Raw genomic sequence first — 16432 nt, 5'->3', positions numbered from 1 at the left:
GCTGATAATAAGGATAGATGGTAAGCTGTTTATGCACAAAGATCACTTGAAGTACTGTAATATGGAAAATCATTCCTAATCATGATTTAAACATCTGAAATATTTTAAAGCTCTGCTATGACACTGGTTAGGTAATTAGACTGTTAAATCAATAGGGCACATAGACTGTTAACCTTGTCTGTCTGTTTTGTCTGTTCTCCCATCTGTCCATCACACATTGGTAAGGTTTTGCATTTAGGACAGTTTCATGGATTGTGGATGGTCATCTGAACACATTTTTAGCCAACAGTGCAGCTTAATTACTGTAATGCTGGCTAACAATTCATTATCATTGCACTTGAGTATATATATGGACTGGTACACCTTAACTATTCAGTATATATACCGACTGGTACACCTTAACTATTCAGTATATATACCGACTGGTACAACTTAACTATTCAATATATATACCGACTGGTACCTTAAGATTTTGTAATTTTTGAGTAACCTTGTGAAGTTGATCGTAAAATATAGGGCCAATAATTTAGTAAAGTTTTTCATGTATTCTGGCATTATAATTTACACATTTGTAAACAAAAGAGGAATAACACTTCATATACAACTGCAAATCAATGTGATGGACTACAGTATATTTCTTACATGTTATGGGGTTTTACTGTCACAAATCCGAATTTTCAACCAGTCAGATTCTGGATAATATTTTTCAATATCATCATAATTCCAGATAACTGCCAATTAGAACAAGTACACTGTGACTGTAATTTGTAATCAAATACAGTAGGAATGTTTTTAATGAGTCATGAATTTTCACATCATCCTCTGACTTGAGACTGAACCTCTGTCTCTTCCACCTGATTGTCTGACATCAAGGTCATTAATATTCCCATTTCCTCATTCTCACATATCCAACTTAATGAGTACAGGGCTATTCTTAAATTGAAAAATTATTGGGAGATTCACCCTCCATACAGGTAAAAACTTCATGTTGTGTGCATTTGGTTTAATTTTTTTATGTAATTTTTGTAGAAATTAGTGAGATTTCCAATGATCATATGACCCAGAATAGATCTAGTGTACAGTGGAAATGTTTCACAATGAAAACTAAGATTAGTACTAATTAGACAAATAATCTGTATAATTATTGGACACCTATTTTAATGCTATACATAGGAACCATGCAGATATACTGGTGTACATTACATAAAAATATAATTCAACCAACATAATTCAACCAATTATAATGCCCATTTTATATATAGTGTGTGTTATACTGGGTCGCTTTATAATGAAGGGTCACTGTATTGCTGTTTCAGCAGAGTTCTCTTTGTAATGAGCAGTTGAAAAGCGTACTAGTTTACTGGGGTTTGTTATAAGCAGTGGCATAAATATGAGTGCAGACATGCAGAAAGTGAGAAGGAAAGGAAAGAGTTAGCTAGTACCTTTACATTTGCATAAACATATTTGCTGACATTTTTGTTTGAGTGAAGTCGAGATTTTAAAAATACCTTCTCAGATTTGACAGGTATGACGTCAGATTCACTTTGTTTATGGGAACAGAAATTTTGAATTATTCATATTTACAGACATTTATGCTGATCTATAATGTACTGAATGTCTATTCACATTGCATGCATTTATAAAACATTCATAAACTAAATGCAATGAATAATTTTCAATTTTATTTCTCACCAACCAGGTCAGAACAAACATTTTCTGCTGTTGCATGGATAGTGATTCCCCAATTATCTTAATTAAAAAATTACCAACCACAGTACATGTATTAACAGACTTCAGAAAACCAAAATTGTTATCCCGTTTTAGACAGAAACACTTGAGGAGCAGTGCTGATAACGGTGTATATTAAACTTCACTAAAAGCAAAAAGATTTCACGCAGTAGCAATTGGTGAATCCAGTTTGTGCTAGATTAGCGCCACAGAAATGATTTGCAAGACTCAGGACTGTATTTCCATTGAGTTTCAATATACTACAACATTTTTTTCTTCAGAGCATGAAAAATAGTGAAAAAAATTAATGATCTTTTTTGGGAAGTGACTGTTTATGGACATGATTTAGAGGATGTGTCTAAATCATCTGGATGATTGTCAGTATTACATTAATGTGTATTGGACATTATTTGTACTAAAACTATAATGTATTGTAATATCATATACACCCACTTATAAGTTAAGTCAAACTGCAAAGAACATAGATCCTGATTAGGCCAATAAATCAGCCCTTCACCTGTAATGATTTTGATTTTCAGATGAGAGGCTATCACCTATTCATTAAAAGCTGCAATTATCTGCATACATACTTGGCTGCACATATTGGTGTACATGTTATACACTTACAGGTATTTCTCGTGGCTGTGCAGTACCATCAGCTGAAGGGTTCTTTTGGTGACATTTATATTATATTTCCTGAGCAAATCATATGTTTGTTGACTTGTAAATCCACCTGAAATAGCAAAACCATCTGTCCTGTGGCCATTTTGAATTTCTTGCTTGATATGGCTATTACCAATTACTGGTATGTGTCTAAAGTGTACACGGGTTTGTTCCAGAATGATTTGCATGTATCAGAATTGCACATAATAATGAACAGGTGACATCAGACCTACAACATCGTCCATCCACAAAATCGTCCATCAGTATCAACACAGATTTGTGGGGTTGATTTATCAGATTAGCGTATTGTATCTGTATATCAGGATCTTTGTTGTTTGTTCTACAAAGTATCTGTAACAATCTGCCCAGACTTATATCTGCATGTGCATCGTGTGATCGCAACTCTGGGTCTGTGCAGTTTGCAGTTGGGCTCATCTTATAAGTGAATATGTACAGTGCGAAGTTTGAATTTGCTTGTATATTGTGTATTGCATTAGATAAGTATGAAAACAGATAAATATGACATAGAGATATGTATCCCATCATTATACCTTTATTTCTGCATGATGTAATCAAACTAAAGTATGCCCCGATAAAATTTAAATCCAAACGAATGTTTGTATGTTTGTCATTTGTTTATATGAGAGAGGGAGAGAGATTTCAGCCCTTCTTCAAGCTATTTCATTCGCATAGCATTCAGCAGAAGCATTTGTCAGAATGAAAACAGTAGTAGAACTGTAAATGAAAGTTATTTTTAAAAAATACAAAATCCCAAACATTCTATGTTCCATTAGTTTCAGGTATATATATCTGATTTTTGCCCCATTCAGTTTATGCTAAAGAATTTAAGATGTGGCACATCATGTTTTATCTCAACAGGGGTCTGAAAAATTTGGAATCAAATGATAGATTTGCAGGCTACCAAGAAAAGAACCTGGTTGCCCTGTTAAAATCCAACTGCCAACAAACGTCATCTTCATGTGAAACTGATAGGATTAAAACTTCCTTTTATCCCAAAAATAGATAAAGTCATGCTGTTACAGTTCTACCTCATTATAACATCATCCATGGAAGCCTTAGAGTATATTTTTTTAGTGACATAGAAATCGATGAGCCAAAACAACATCTGTCATTTTATGTAAATTTATGTAAAAAAACAGATCTTGTTATGGCACATCGATTTCTAGATGAATAAAAATATTTGTCAGCATCCTCAACAAGTTGAAATAAACTAGTTGAAACAAAATAAATTTAAAGGTTTAATTCCTGTAGAAAGCACTGCGGCTAGTTAGATACTAGTTTTGCACTGTTGTCAGTTTATTGCATGCATATATATATATATATATATATATATATATATATATATATATATATATATATATATATATATATATATATATATATATATATATATTGTGCCACTTAATCAAATGCAATATTTGACATGTTGATTTTACCAGAATTTTTTGATGCCTAGTTGGCCCTAAGTGAAAACTGTGACACTCACACATCGAGTAAGGCTGCTGCCATCATAAGAATAATGTTTTCACTACTTTTCATATCAGCATGGGGTTTTCACTTAAAGACTTTGTATGACATCAGGATGTCGGAAAATCTTGCCAATTTGACATGGCCTTAACAATGGCCATCTTTTTTGAAAATTTTATTAATTTTCATAACTAATCATATTGACATTGAGAAGACTTCTTGTGATGTCTAGTTGGTTCTAAATGGAAACAATTGCATCTGATATCCATCATTACCACCATGGCAGCCATCTTGAAAATCTTGTTACTGCTCCAGAACAGAAAGTCATGTCAAAATGGGGTTATCAGCATAAGAGTTTTTATAATGTCATGGTGGTCCTAAATTAAAATGGTTCTGATCTGATGTCCAATGTGGCTGCCATGGTTGCCATCTTGAAAATAAGGCTACTCTAAAATGGACTTTGATATTTTTATCTCCTCCCAAATGGATGGCTATATCAGCAATGGGGTTTTGCCAGTAAACATCTTATGCTATGTGGTTGGTCCTAAATGAAAATGGTTCCAGTCATATGTCCAGCATGGCTGCCTTGATGGTTGTCTTAAAAATCTTGCTGTCAATTCACCTTGTAATTGGATAGTAAAATTAACATGGGGTTTTGACCAAAAGACTTATAATGTTATTTGTTTTGTCCTAAATGAAAATGGTGCCAATCTAACATCCAACTTGTCCACTCCATCAGTTAATTTGAAAATTTTGTTATATCTGAAAAATGTTGGAGATGGTTTCAGCATGCATTTTAAAGGAAGAAATGGTCTAATCTTGAATTCCTGGAACTTTATTTCATCTAATAGAGCATTCATCCTATTAAGAGACAATTGTTGTTAGTCATTACTGTACTTATAACACATTATTGGTTAGTTATTACTGTACTTTTAACACATTATTGGTTAGTCATTACTGTACATTTAACACATTATTGGTTTGTCATTACTGTACTTTTAACACATTATTGGTTAGTCATTACTGTACTTATAACACATTATTGGTTAGTCATTACTGTACTTTTAACACATTATTGGTTAGTCATTACTGTACTTTTAACACATTATTGGTGATATCATGCTGAGGAAATAGGAGGTAAATGCCATTCCCATGGACACATTGTGACAGTTGACCTGGGCTGGCCTGGGTGGGTGTTGAATCCAAGACCCTTTGTTTAGGAATCTGATGCATATCCAACTGAACTAACATGGTTCCCTCATCTCAGAATAGAAGCTGAAACAAAGTCCTGGATTTGTTATCTTTGTATGGATGCAGTATATTTCATGAGATTATTATAATAATTATTTGTTCATACAGATAATCCAATACTTAGAAAGGGTGTTAACAAGATTAACTTTCTCAAATGTTTAGAAACTTAACTCACAAAAAAAATGATAAAATCAGTTAACAGGATGTTTTATTGGCTGAAGGAAATGGATAATGGACATATGACTGGGATTGTTTTCCTTGACTTCAAGAAAGCCTTTGATCTTGTTGATCATGAAATTCTGCTGCAAAAGTTGAACTGTTACAGGTTCGACAATCCTTCTTTAAACTGGTTTAGATCATACCTAAACCAAAGGTCTCAACAAGTAAGCATTGGCAATATTAGCTCTCAAACTCACACAATTCATTCAGGGGTCCCTCAAGGCTCAGTTATAGGCCCTCTCTTCTTCCTTATCTATATTAATGATCTACCATTAAATAATGAATCCTTTAATACAGATTTATTTGCAGATGATGCAACCTTGTATACATCTAGTTCTAATACTGAAGTTATCAAAATGAGATTAAACTCAGACCTTATTAGAGTCCAAAACTGGGCACAACAAAATAGGATGATATTTAATGAAGGTGAAACAAAATGTATGATTTTGGGGACATCACAAAAGCTACACTAGTCAGGGAACCCAAATCTACCTCTTGCAATAAATAATCATCCATTAGAAAATGTAAAACATGAAAAGCTTGTAGGTGTGACCATAGATAATAATTTATTACGGAATGACCATATTGATAATGTTTGTAAAACACTCTCATCAAAAATTGCCCTACTCAGCAGAATCAAGAAATATTTACCTGCGGATATTTGCAGTCTATACTTGAAGTCATATATTCTTCAAACAATGGATTATTGTTCAGATGTATGGGGAAACTGTTAAATCTGAGCTTGACAGGATTTATAAACTTCAGAAAGGAGCAGCACGTGTAATTTTAGATACATCTATTAATCATCCCTCAAAAGCATTGTTTACAGAACTCAAATGGTTCACAACATATGACAGGATAGATTTTCACAAGGCAGTTCTTTTATATAAATGTCTACATGGAACTGCACCAGAGTATCTTCAGGATTTATTCATGCCTTTTTCAACACAATACCAGTTGTCAGATCAATATCACATGGAAATCTTCTACCGCCAAAACCAAGAACAGAACAATTTAAAAAGAGCTTCTAATATTCTGGTACAGTTCTGTGGAACAAGCTTCCACTGCATGTAAAATCTGCTGAGAATTTCTTTTTAGAGTATTTAAGAAGAGATATCATGTGCTTCTTATAGATAATGGAATTTAGTATTTTAATACTAAACATGTTAAAATAAACAGTAATTATTGCTATCTTCATATAATGTCGATTGTTATACTCTCCTTAGAGGGCCTCAAGGGAGAATAGTCCTTGACTAATGAGTCACCCTCTATAAATAAAGCATTATTATTATCATTATTATTATTACTATTATTATTATTATTATTATTATTATTATTAATATTATTATTATCTGTATTGTTTATATCTGTATTGTGATTAAATTTTGTCCATGATTGTAGATTGTAGTGACCAATTACTTACATGTAGCTACATTTTTCCATGATTGTTGAGTATATTTTCAGATATTTATCATTTGTAACAACATGTTTACTTGGATTTTAGTTCAGGGCATTGGTTTTCTCAGGACAGAACCATGAATCTTCCTAATGTTTGTGAGGTTGTTTTGCTGAAATTTAAGTAAACAGAGCCGACCTTATTTACAGGTTGTTTTTTTACAGATCATTGAGTTACTTTTCAGAAGGTCGTTTAAATAAAAATTATTAATTCCTATTTTAATATCTTGAGGAATAATTTTTAGTTGTGGTAAGTTATAATTTGATAGGATTTATTTATTTAAATTACAGTTGCAAATACAAGTGCTCATTGGCTGTTAGATTAAATCACAATTTTGATATAATTGTGAATTTATTCAAGGACATTCTGGATTATATCATTGGTATACATCAAGACTGTTGGCACATCAACACATTCAGTACTGAAATTAATTCAGAACACTATTCTTTTTTACTTGTAATAGAACTTTTAGGATTATATGGGATTTGCTGTGCAGTACTTTAAGTTCCTTTTAAATTTTCACTTTGTATTCATGGGAAATACATTATTTGTTAATTTTACTAAATCTGTTGGTTTTCCTTTTTTGTTTTTTAATTTGAAACCAAAGAGGCGTAAAAGAAGCAACATATTCAAGAATTTGATCCATGGTGCTTCAGTAATAAAACAATGTCACAAGTTTTCATCATTGACGGATCCAATATCATGAATGATCATGAATCCTTTGATGCCAAATAAGAGATTATTAAAGTTGAAGGACAATTATGTCAGCGTGCTCTCCTTTTTTCTCACTCTGTCACTTTTTTCTTGAACATTTTATTTGCAGGTTTTTACCGGAATATTGATGGTAATTACATGTGGAGTGATGGCCATGTTGGGGAAGAAATGGAAGGATTTTGGGCTGAAGGCCAAGTTATAAAGTTTGTCTCAGGTAATGAATCAACAATTAATATAATTTGAAGGGAAAAAATGATTTTATTTTTTTCTGCTTCTTTATTGCTAAAGCTTTTTCATTCTGTTTATTTTTTTATTTTTTTCCCATTCAGTTTTTGAACTATATGATTCCCACGGATTATCATATTAAGTTAAACAATTATATTTCTACTTCAACACTGTTGTGAAATGAGTTGTCATGTACGTGTGAGAGAAAGAGGCACTTGACATGACCTGTATACTTTTTGTGACACATAGAATGTGCACTCATCTTAAGTGTTGTGTGCTTTTAGCATTTAACAATTTGCTTGACACTTGCAGTATGCATGGCATGATGGAGATCAATTGACCAATTAGCTGTGTCCAAATCAATGACCAATCAGCTGTGTCCAAATCAGTGACCAATTAGCTGTGTCCATTAGGTAAAGCTGTTTTCTGCAAGATAACTTGAAACTACTGAAGTATTTTATCTGTATACTTCAGATACTCTAGTCCTATGGGAGGGTCCAAGAACTTCCATATATACTTGATTATTAGACAAATCCAACTGCAAACTCCAAAGACCCAGATTTGCCTTTGAATAATGCACTGGCAAATATGTATCAGTGCCTGTTGTTGGGAGTTATTTAGTAAAACAAACAACATAGACCCTGATCTGTCAGCACATTATGTGCTGGCAGATCAGTGTCTATGTTGTTTGTAGTTGGACTTGACTTATAAGCAAGCATATACAGTAATTAACTATCTTTATAGTGTATTATAAACCAAATATGCAGAAGAACAGAATTAAATTCCTATCATCAGTTTAGATCTCTCTCCTTTATAGGAATAAGACTATGTGGCGCCATTGAGACAAATGGGTCCCTCTATGGTCCCAATAGGTGGCACCTTGATAAGTGTGAACAAAAATTGCCATTTGTGTGCCAGACCATTCCATGTGTTGAAGGGCAGTTCCGTTGTGCAGATGGAAAGAAATGTATCATACAGACCTCAAAGTGTGATGGCCAACCAGACTGCCAAGATGGAAGTGATGAAATGAATTGTACAAAAGGTGAGAAACATTGTCAGCTTGTAGCTCATTGATCCATTTTTTCTATTCAGTATATCAGACTAAACATATCTTGAATGACCCTGTCAGATTTGAAATGATCTGCATCATATTCCTCAAATAATGGTCCCATACAAATGTGATAATTGGATACATAAAATGGGCCCAGAGTTTTAATCTGTTTCCTGCAATATGTGTTTCAGCTATGAATACATGAACAAAGTTTGTTAAAAAAATTATTCAAAATGTTACTGTTATTGCATTTTTGCTTATTTGACTTATCACCCCCTCCCTCACTGGGATCCAAAGGGAGGGGTCCAAAAGTCATACCCCTCTTGCAGATGGTAATGGGCAACTATTGTTCAGAGTTTGAATTTCTCTCTGGCAGTTTAGGAGATGAGGTTTTGGACAGATGGATGTAAATAGGTTTGGCTAGATGTTTTACGACACACCATCATGATTGGTCATTCGTTGTTGAGGCAGTTGGACTAAAGTTGCAAGAATGGACCATGGTAACCAATCAAATGGTTGGATTCAAATCTGCACCCTTCTGGGTGATGACCGTATCTTCCAGCTAAAGTATGAGGATAAAGGACAGTAATTGTGTTTTTGAATTAGAAAAAACATTCAGGGCTGGGAAGATATCTTGTCCAGTAACCCAAGATAAGTTGAGAATGACAGTGAGTAATGTGGACAAGTTTGTAAATTGCAGGGAATTAGATATGTTATGAACAAAGAAATTTAAAATTTGTGAATTGCATGGAATTAGATATGTTATAAAGAAGGAAAATACAACAGAATATGACCAAATTTGACTGAAAGTAGCGAGACACAAATGTCTTTTAAGTTTTTACATTTTGCCAATTTGCTATCAAATATGGTAGCCATTTAAATAAGGACAGAAAAACTTTTTAACATTTTTAATGTCAGAAACCATTCATTGCAATTTAACCAACTTTGACAAGAAGAATCCTGTCACAAAGGATTTTAAATGATGCCGATTCATCATCAGAAAGGGCTACCTTTGCTAAAACTGACAGTACGTTAAATGACTTCTGAAATAAAATAAATTGATTCAATTTTAGCGAATTGGTAAGAAAGGATGCTGTATTGAAGTGGTTTTAAATATGTGCAAATAATACCATTTTGCCATAAAATATGGCTGTTATTACTAAAAATAGAAAAACCTTATATAACTTCATATATAACACTCAACACAATATGACCACAAAATGACCAAATTTGACAGGAAACATCCAAGATTGATGGTGTTCCAAATTTATGCAAATGATAATTTGCTATCAAACATGGCCACTCTGACTAAAAGTACAAGAACCTTTCAACAGTGTATTTGAAAAACTGTTGAAGAATTTGACCAACTTTGACAGTAAGCATCCTGACATAAAGGCCTTTTCACACTCAAGTGCCATAATTGTTTAGGTTTTCAAGATGACAGTTGTAAGATATTCCTAGTGCTTCCCCAAATATGTCTTGCACTCTATCATATAGTGTCTATTTTTAGCATGTGTAGTTTTCAGAAATCAGATTGTCATTTGCAATATGTAAACAATATTTCAAGGCAGCAGTCAAAGAAAGGAACTGAGTTTTGAAACAAAACAGACATTGTATCTATGATTCAGGACAGATATAAATTTGTAGATTGTACAAGTACTAGGAATTCATCCCTCTACAATTTGGAAATTTTTGAAAAGATTTCAGAAGACAAGTACCATATTTTCTCACATATAAGTATAGTCCAACTGCAAACTGCACAACCCCAAATCTATCATAATGTGCTGGCAGATCTGGGTCTGTGCAGTTTGTTTGGAGTAATCAGTTGAACAAGCAATATAGATCCTGACTGCAGGAATAGTATGCTATGGCAGATCAGGATTATTTTTGTTTGCAGTTTGACTTGACTTATAAGCTAGTATATACAGTAATGTGAAAAAACAAACCTTACATTAGAAGATGGAAAGTTGTCACTAAGCAGGCAGGAGCCATAGAAAGTTGTTACTCAGAATAACCAACTTATCAAATGTCTCTGTGCCACAGTCTTTATCTAGGAGAACTATCCATCAACACCTGTATTCTGGGATTTTTCCAAGAACTTCTATGTACAAATTTGACTGGAAAAAATGTCTTACATGGTTGGAAAAGCATTTACATGGAGTGTTGAATATTATTTGAAGAAAGTGCTATTTTTTGTTGTGAAACCAGAAAGAGAGGTAAAAGTAATGAGAAAGAACAGTGAGAAGTAGAAAGCCTATGGTCAAGCTTATGTCAACCTTGGATCTGGCTGAGAGTCAAATTTGATGATGTGGGGGTTGTTTAACCTTTATAGTGTACACAATCTTGCTTTATTAGATGGTAACCCAATAGAAAATGTTTGGCTAATGTTAGAAAAAGATTTTAGAATGAACAAATAAAATGTCAACAATTTTTTTAAGGTCTGAAAACCCAGCTCCTTCACATCTGGGAAAATGTCTGTGTTTTTATCTTTAGAGACTGTACCATTAATTACCAATATACTGTAAACAAGTACTGCTGTTAAAATGTTGCATTGCTAACTACTGAGAATATATAGTTAGATTAAGGTATGTTTATTCATCACATATAAGATGTCATTTGCAAAACATTCATGACATTATGACATTAAAAATCAAAACAAGTATGTCATCTGAGTGTATATTGGACAAATGATGCTGATGTGCTATAAAATATGGATGAATATACAAATATAGAGAAATCTTAAAGAAATTGTTTTCATTGCATATGCGATCAGCAGCATTAGATGAAATTTCTAGATCTAGCATAATTCTGACCCAGATTTTCTTGGCCAGCTGCATTGCTCTTGCAATCATACTTGGCAGATTTCAGGTGAGTGATCTGTGACAACTGAGGCCTCTTTGTTTCTGTCTCTTATCACATCGTTGAACTGATAGAATAGCTTTTAACTTGATTTTAATCATTTCCTCTGTATACATTTAAAAAATGATCTTTTACCATTGTCATACACATGGACATAAGTATTGCATTGTTCAGTAATTCTTGTAATGAAAGTGAGTTACTTACTTCAGCCTGAACACCTGAATCTATTACTGGCTTATCTTAACAGTTTTGGCTCATGAAGTTTTCAGGGCACCACACCCAATGTTTGACCCATTCTCTAATCCATCATCTTGATTACCTGTTGTCCATTTAAATTTGTGAAATTCACAACCATGCAAATTAAAATGAATTAGAATCCATCAGTTACAATAGTAATTGAAGCAAAATTAATTTGTCATTCACTTTGTTTAATGATGTATGGGTTTCTTGGGTTAACTAATATGTATAGTAAATGGGCTTAGCTGCAGATGGCATGGACCCAGATTATCCAGCATTGGTGATCCTAGGGCTAAAATAATTTGATTACTTGTAATTATTTCTTGGTGGAAAAATTTGAAAATCACAGTAAAACATTGTGAACATGTATTCAACCATTTCAGGGCAAGCGTACAATAAATTTGCATATTGGATGAAAGGTAACTGATACAATATAAAAGAGACTAATGGAAATTGCAATAAAGTAATTATGGAGGTGAAAAGATATACCTTATGAACATGTTTTATTGGTTGTTGTTGTTTCTGTTTTGGGTTTAATGCCATTTGGTGACCAATATATACTAGTGGAGTAGGAACCCAGATAAACCCCAATAAGAACCAATTTCTCACATACCAACATTGGCCAAGCCAGAGACTTGAACCCATGCAGACAGAGGTGAGAATGCAGTGATCAGTAAAGGTGAGTGCTTTAGACCACTCAGCCACCTGCGGCCTGTCTTTTATTGGTACTTTAGCCCTTTATAATGGGAACTTGATTTTTTTCAAACTGCACAAACCCATATCTGCTATTTCATAATGTGCATGCAGATCTGGGTCTATGCAATGTGTTATGAGTAGCCAGTAGTTTTGAGTTTATGAAAATTAGCATGAATACTACAGTTGTGCATTCTGTAAATAATAGACACTGTGTGATGTTTGCCGATGGTTTATTGGACTTTGAGGCAGACTGTTAAAAAACAGGATCATGTTGATAAAGTTGTTAACAGGTATTATTCTGATTTACGTATTAATTTACCTGGTGATTTCTGTGCATGAATTAATGAAGAGACGAATTTAATTACTGATGACAATTCAAAACATCTCTCATTCCGGGAATACTTTGTTGAAGATCCTTTCAGAACAATGCGTCATTCAAAAGATAAAACAGTTGACAAATTGGGAAAATAAGTACAATGTGTCACTCAAAAGATAAAATAGTTAACAACTTGGGAAATTAGGTACAAGGTGTCAGTCAGAAGATAAAAGTAGTTAACAATTTGGAAAATATTTATTGTTACTTTGTTATAACTTAATTATGCTTGTTCTTAATGGTAGACATTTTTCAGACAGGAATGAGAATTCACATTCATCAAGGTATGTCATAAATTATATTGCTGTCATTATTGTAGCTTACTACAAATACTAAAGCTGATGAATCCCCACTTTTTGCAGTGTACTACAATTCAAAATTTTCAGTCATTTAAGATGAAAGTAACACTCTGAAAGGATAAAAATTAGTAAGATATAAATGGAATAATAGATGTGAAACTGAATTTCATGACACCTTATCACATACCAAATGACAGAATTGTTTATCAAGGTTGATGAAGAATTATGGAATGACAATGTCGATCGCTTTATTGAAGTTTTTAACTATACAGGTTTAAGAATTCTATGTAGCAGTATGGTATCTGTTACGTATCCCACTTGGCGGCTTCGTACAAGAAAACAGTTAAAATACAGTCTTTAAAGTAAGTTCTGGCTTTGCAATCGCAGACACTGATCTACCTGTATATGTGTCAGCTAAATCGGCATTGAAAGCCATGTATAAAAAAAGAAACAATTATGAACAAGAGAGGAAATAATGTATATTTTCTCTATCTCCAACACCGATCAATTAATGTAATGTATCTTTTCTCTGTCTCCAACACCAATCAGTTACTGTAATGTATCTTTGATCCATCTCCAACACTCAGTTAATGTATCTTTGCTCCATCTCCAACACCAATCAGTTAATTAATGTATCTTTGCTCTGTCTCCAACACCAATCAGTTAATGTAATAAATCTTTTCTGTCTCCATCACCAATCAGATAATATGTATCATTACTCTGTCTCCAAAACCAATCAGTTAAAGTAATGTATTATTTCTGTGTATCCAACACCAATCAGTTAATGTATTGTATATATGCTCTGTCTCCAACACCAATCATTTAACATAATGTTATCTTTCCTCTATCTCTACTACCAGTCAGTTAATGTAATGCATCATTTCTCTGTCTCCAACACCACTCAGTTAACATAATGTATCTTTTCTCTATCTCCAATACCAATCAGTTATCATAATGTATCTTTTCTCTATCTCCAATACCAATCATTTAATGTAATGTATTTTTTCTCTATCTCCAATACCAATCAGTTAATGGAAACAAATGAGAACTTTTTCATTTTAGAGAAATGTGAATCAAGTTTCATCTGAATGATGTTTGTTTTTCTTGATTTGTTAAACAGTGCAAAATTGTATAGTGATGAAAACTTTTCATAACAATTAATATTTATCAGACACATTCGGAGTCGCCAGCTGCTGCATATGTAGAAAGAACAGATAGTATAATTCATGTTGAATAAATTTAATATTGTCTAAAATAAAAAATAGTAGTAACCAGTGGCCAGATGCAATTAAAGTAAAAATGTTTAAGAAATTTGCTATAATCAAAGATATCACTGTTAAATGTTATGGGTCAATCTTGACAAAAATATTAAATAATCAGTTGACAAAATGAGTTGATGCTAAGAGAAATTGTATCAATAACTAGCTGAATACCGTATATAGTTGCTTTTATAAGTTGAGTCAAACTGCAAACAAGAAAGATCGTTATCTGCCATACCATAATGCATCTGCAGGTCAGGATCTGTATTGTTTGTTCTACTAATTGCTACTAACAAACTGCACAGACCCAGATCAGCTGGTACATTATTTGATGGCAGATCTGGGTACATGCAGTTTGCAGTTGGACTCCTCTTGTAAGTGAGAATATACAGTATACACAAATATATTAGTAAATTTGGTTTCTCATTATATGGTGCTGTGCAAGGGGCATCCAAAATGTTTCTTAACACATTAACCCCAAGCGACGACTTTACAGGGCAGGAGGTAGTAGCCTGCTACCGAGCTCTGTAGTGTCATGGTCATGCAAGATACACTAATGTGGATGGTATTATAGAAAGGTAGACAGATGTAGCTCTACAATGATACCAAATAATCTGGAATATCTAGTTGCACTACAAGATACAGGTAGAAAAACCTCATCTTTTGGACCCGACTTTTTTACACAAAATTCTCCCGTGGTCGGAATCCCATTTTGTGTCCGGATTTTAGACTTTTTCATCTCAGATCTAAGGCAAACTGGTATCAACTGCAAGCAGACAGATGAGCCTTTGTAAAAAGTAGGATAAGATGGGCATTTGGAATAAAGAGTGGTCTCCATACGAAAATAATGGCTCTGTTTAGCAAAAAAAAAAATAAAAAATAAATAAATTAAAAAAATCCTACTTTTACCGTTCTGCTCATGCGCGAGTCTAATAGGCAACAAAAAACAATGTTTCTAACACAACTAGGCAGTATGTTATTGAAAGATGACGGGGATTTGGTGTTTTCGAGTCTATTCAGAAATAGCTTTCAAAATGTGTTTCCTACTCGATTTTCAGGCAAAAAATGCAAAAACCTCCAGGGGTTAATGTGTTAAACCTTTATTGGTAACACTGCATTATCAGAAGAAATTACATATTTAGTTTTTTTGACTGAGATGATTTTTCAATGTTTTCATGTCCCATACTAGAAATTATAGACTTTTTTCATCTTCACCCTATTTCCAGTGAGCAAGGAGGTCATATACAAGTCCTCAATATATAGGATTAAGTTTAGAGTCATATACAAGTCCCCAATACATAGGATTAAGTTTAGAGTCATATACAAGTCACCAGTACATAGGATTAAGTTTAGAGCCATATACAAGTCCCCAATACACAGGATTAAGTTTAGAGTCATATACAAGTCCCCAATACATAGGATTAAGTTTAGAGTCATATACAAGTCCCCAATACATAGGATTAAGTTTCGGGTCATATACAAGTCCCCAATAAATAGGAATAAGTTTAGAGTCATGTACAAGTCCCCAATACATAGGATTAAGTTTAGAGTCATATACAAGTCCCCAGTTCATAGAATTAACTTTAGAGTCATATACAAGTCCCCAGTACATAGGATTAAGTTTAGAGTCATATGCTTTAGACTGCAGTAAATTGCCTAGTTCATCAAAATATGACTTGAAGTCATTTTATATTGATTACATAATGGAAGTAAATTTTCAAGAGAGAAAGACTCTTCAAAAGAGGTCCTTCCTTCTCATGGACTTAAATAAGTCATTTACCAGAAATTTGTGTTGCTGTATTTAACAAATTTATGAAGATTAAGAGGAGAAAGACTAGTCAAGGTGAATATGTGATCTGGATACTTTGGTGAAAGCTTAACTGTGTAGTAATACTCTTATGTGACATGGTATGT

At 33.3% G+C, this 16432-nt stretch overlaps 1 protein-coding gene across 1 annotated transcript in view; it reads left to right on the top strand.

Annotated features, from left to right (window-relative positions):
* Positions 1–7632: 7632 nt before the first annotated feature.
* LOC149802826 (uncharacterized) overlaps positions 7633–16432 on the top strand; it is a 349692-nt gene continuing 340892 nt past the window's right edge. Inside the window, exons 1-2 of the mRNA XM_089952278.1 lie at positions 7633–7733; positions 8562–8786. Of these exons, the coding sequence (XP_089808404.1) occupies positions 7658–7733; positions 8562–8786 (301 nt within the window). The 5' untranslated portion in view covers positions 7633–7657. The remainder of the gene's footprint in view (positions 7734–8561; positions 8787–16432) is intronic.

Source organism: Sinohyriopsis cumingii, chromosome 3 (assembly GCF_028554795.1).
Source record: "Sinohyriopsis cumingii isolate HCF-2022 chromosome 3, ASM2855479v2, whole genome shotgun sequence".
In the NCBI taxonomy this organism is placed as follows: Eukaryota; Metazoa; Mollusca; class Bivalvia; order Unionida; family Unionidae; genus Sinohyriopsis; species Sinohyriopsis cumingii.
This window is presented reverse-complemented; position numbering and strand designations above follow the sequence as displayed.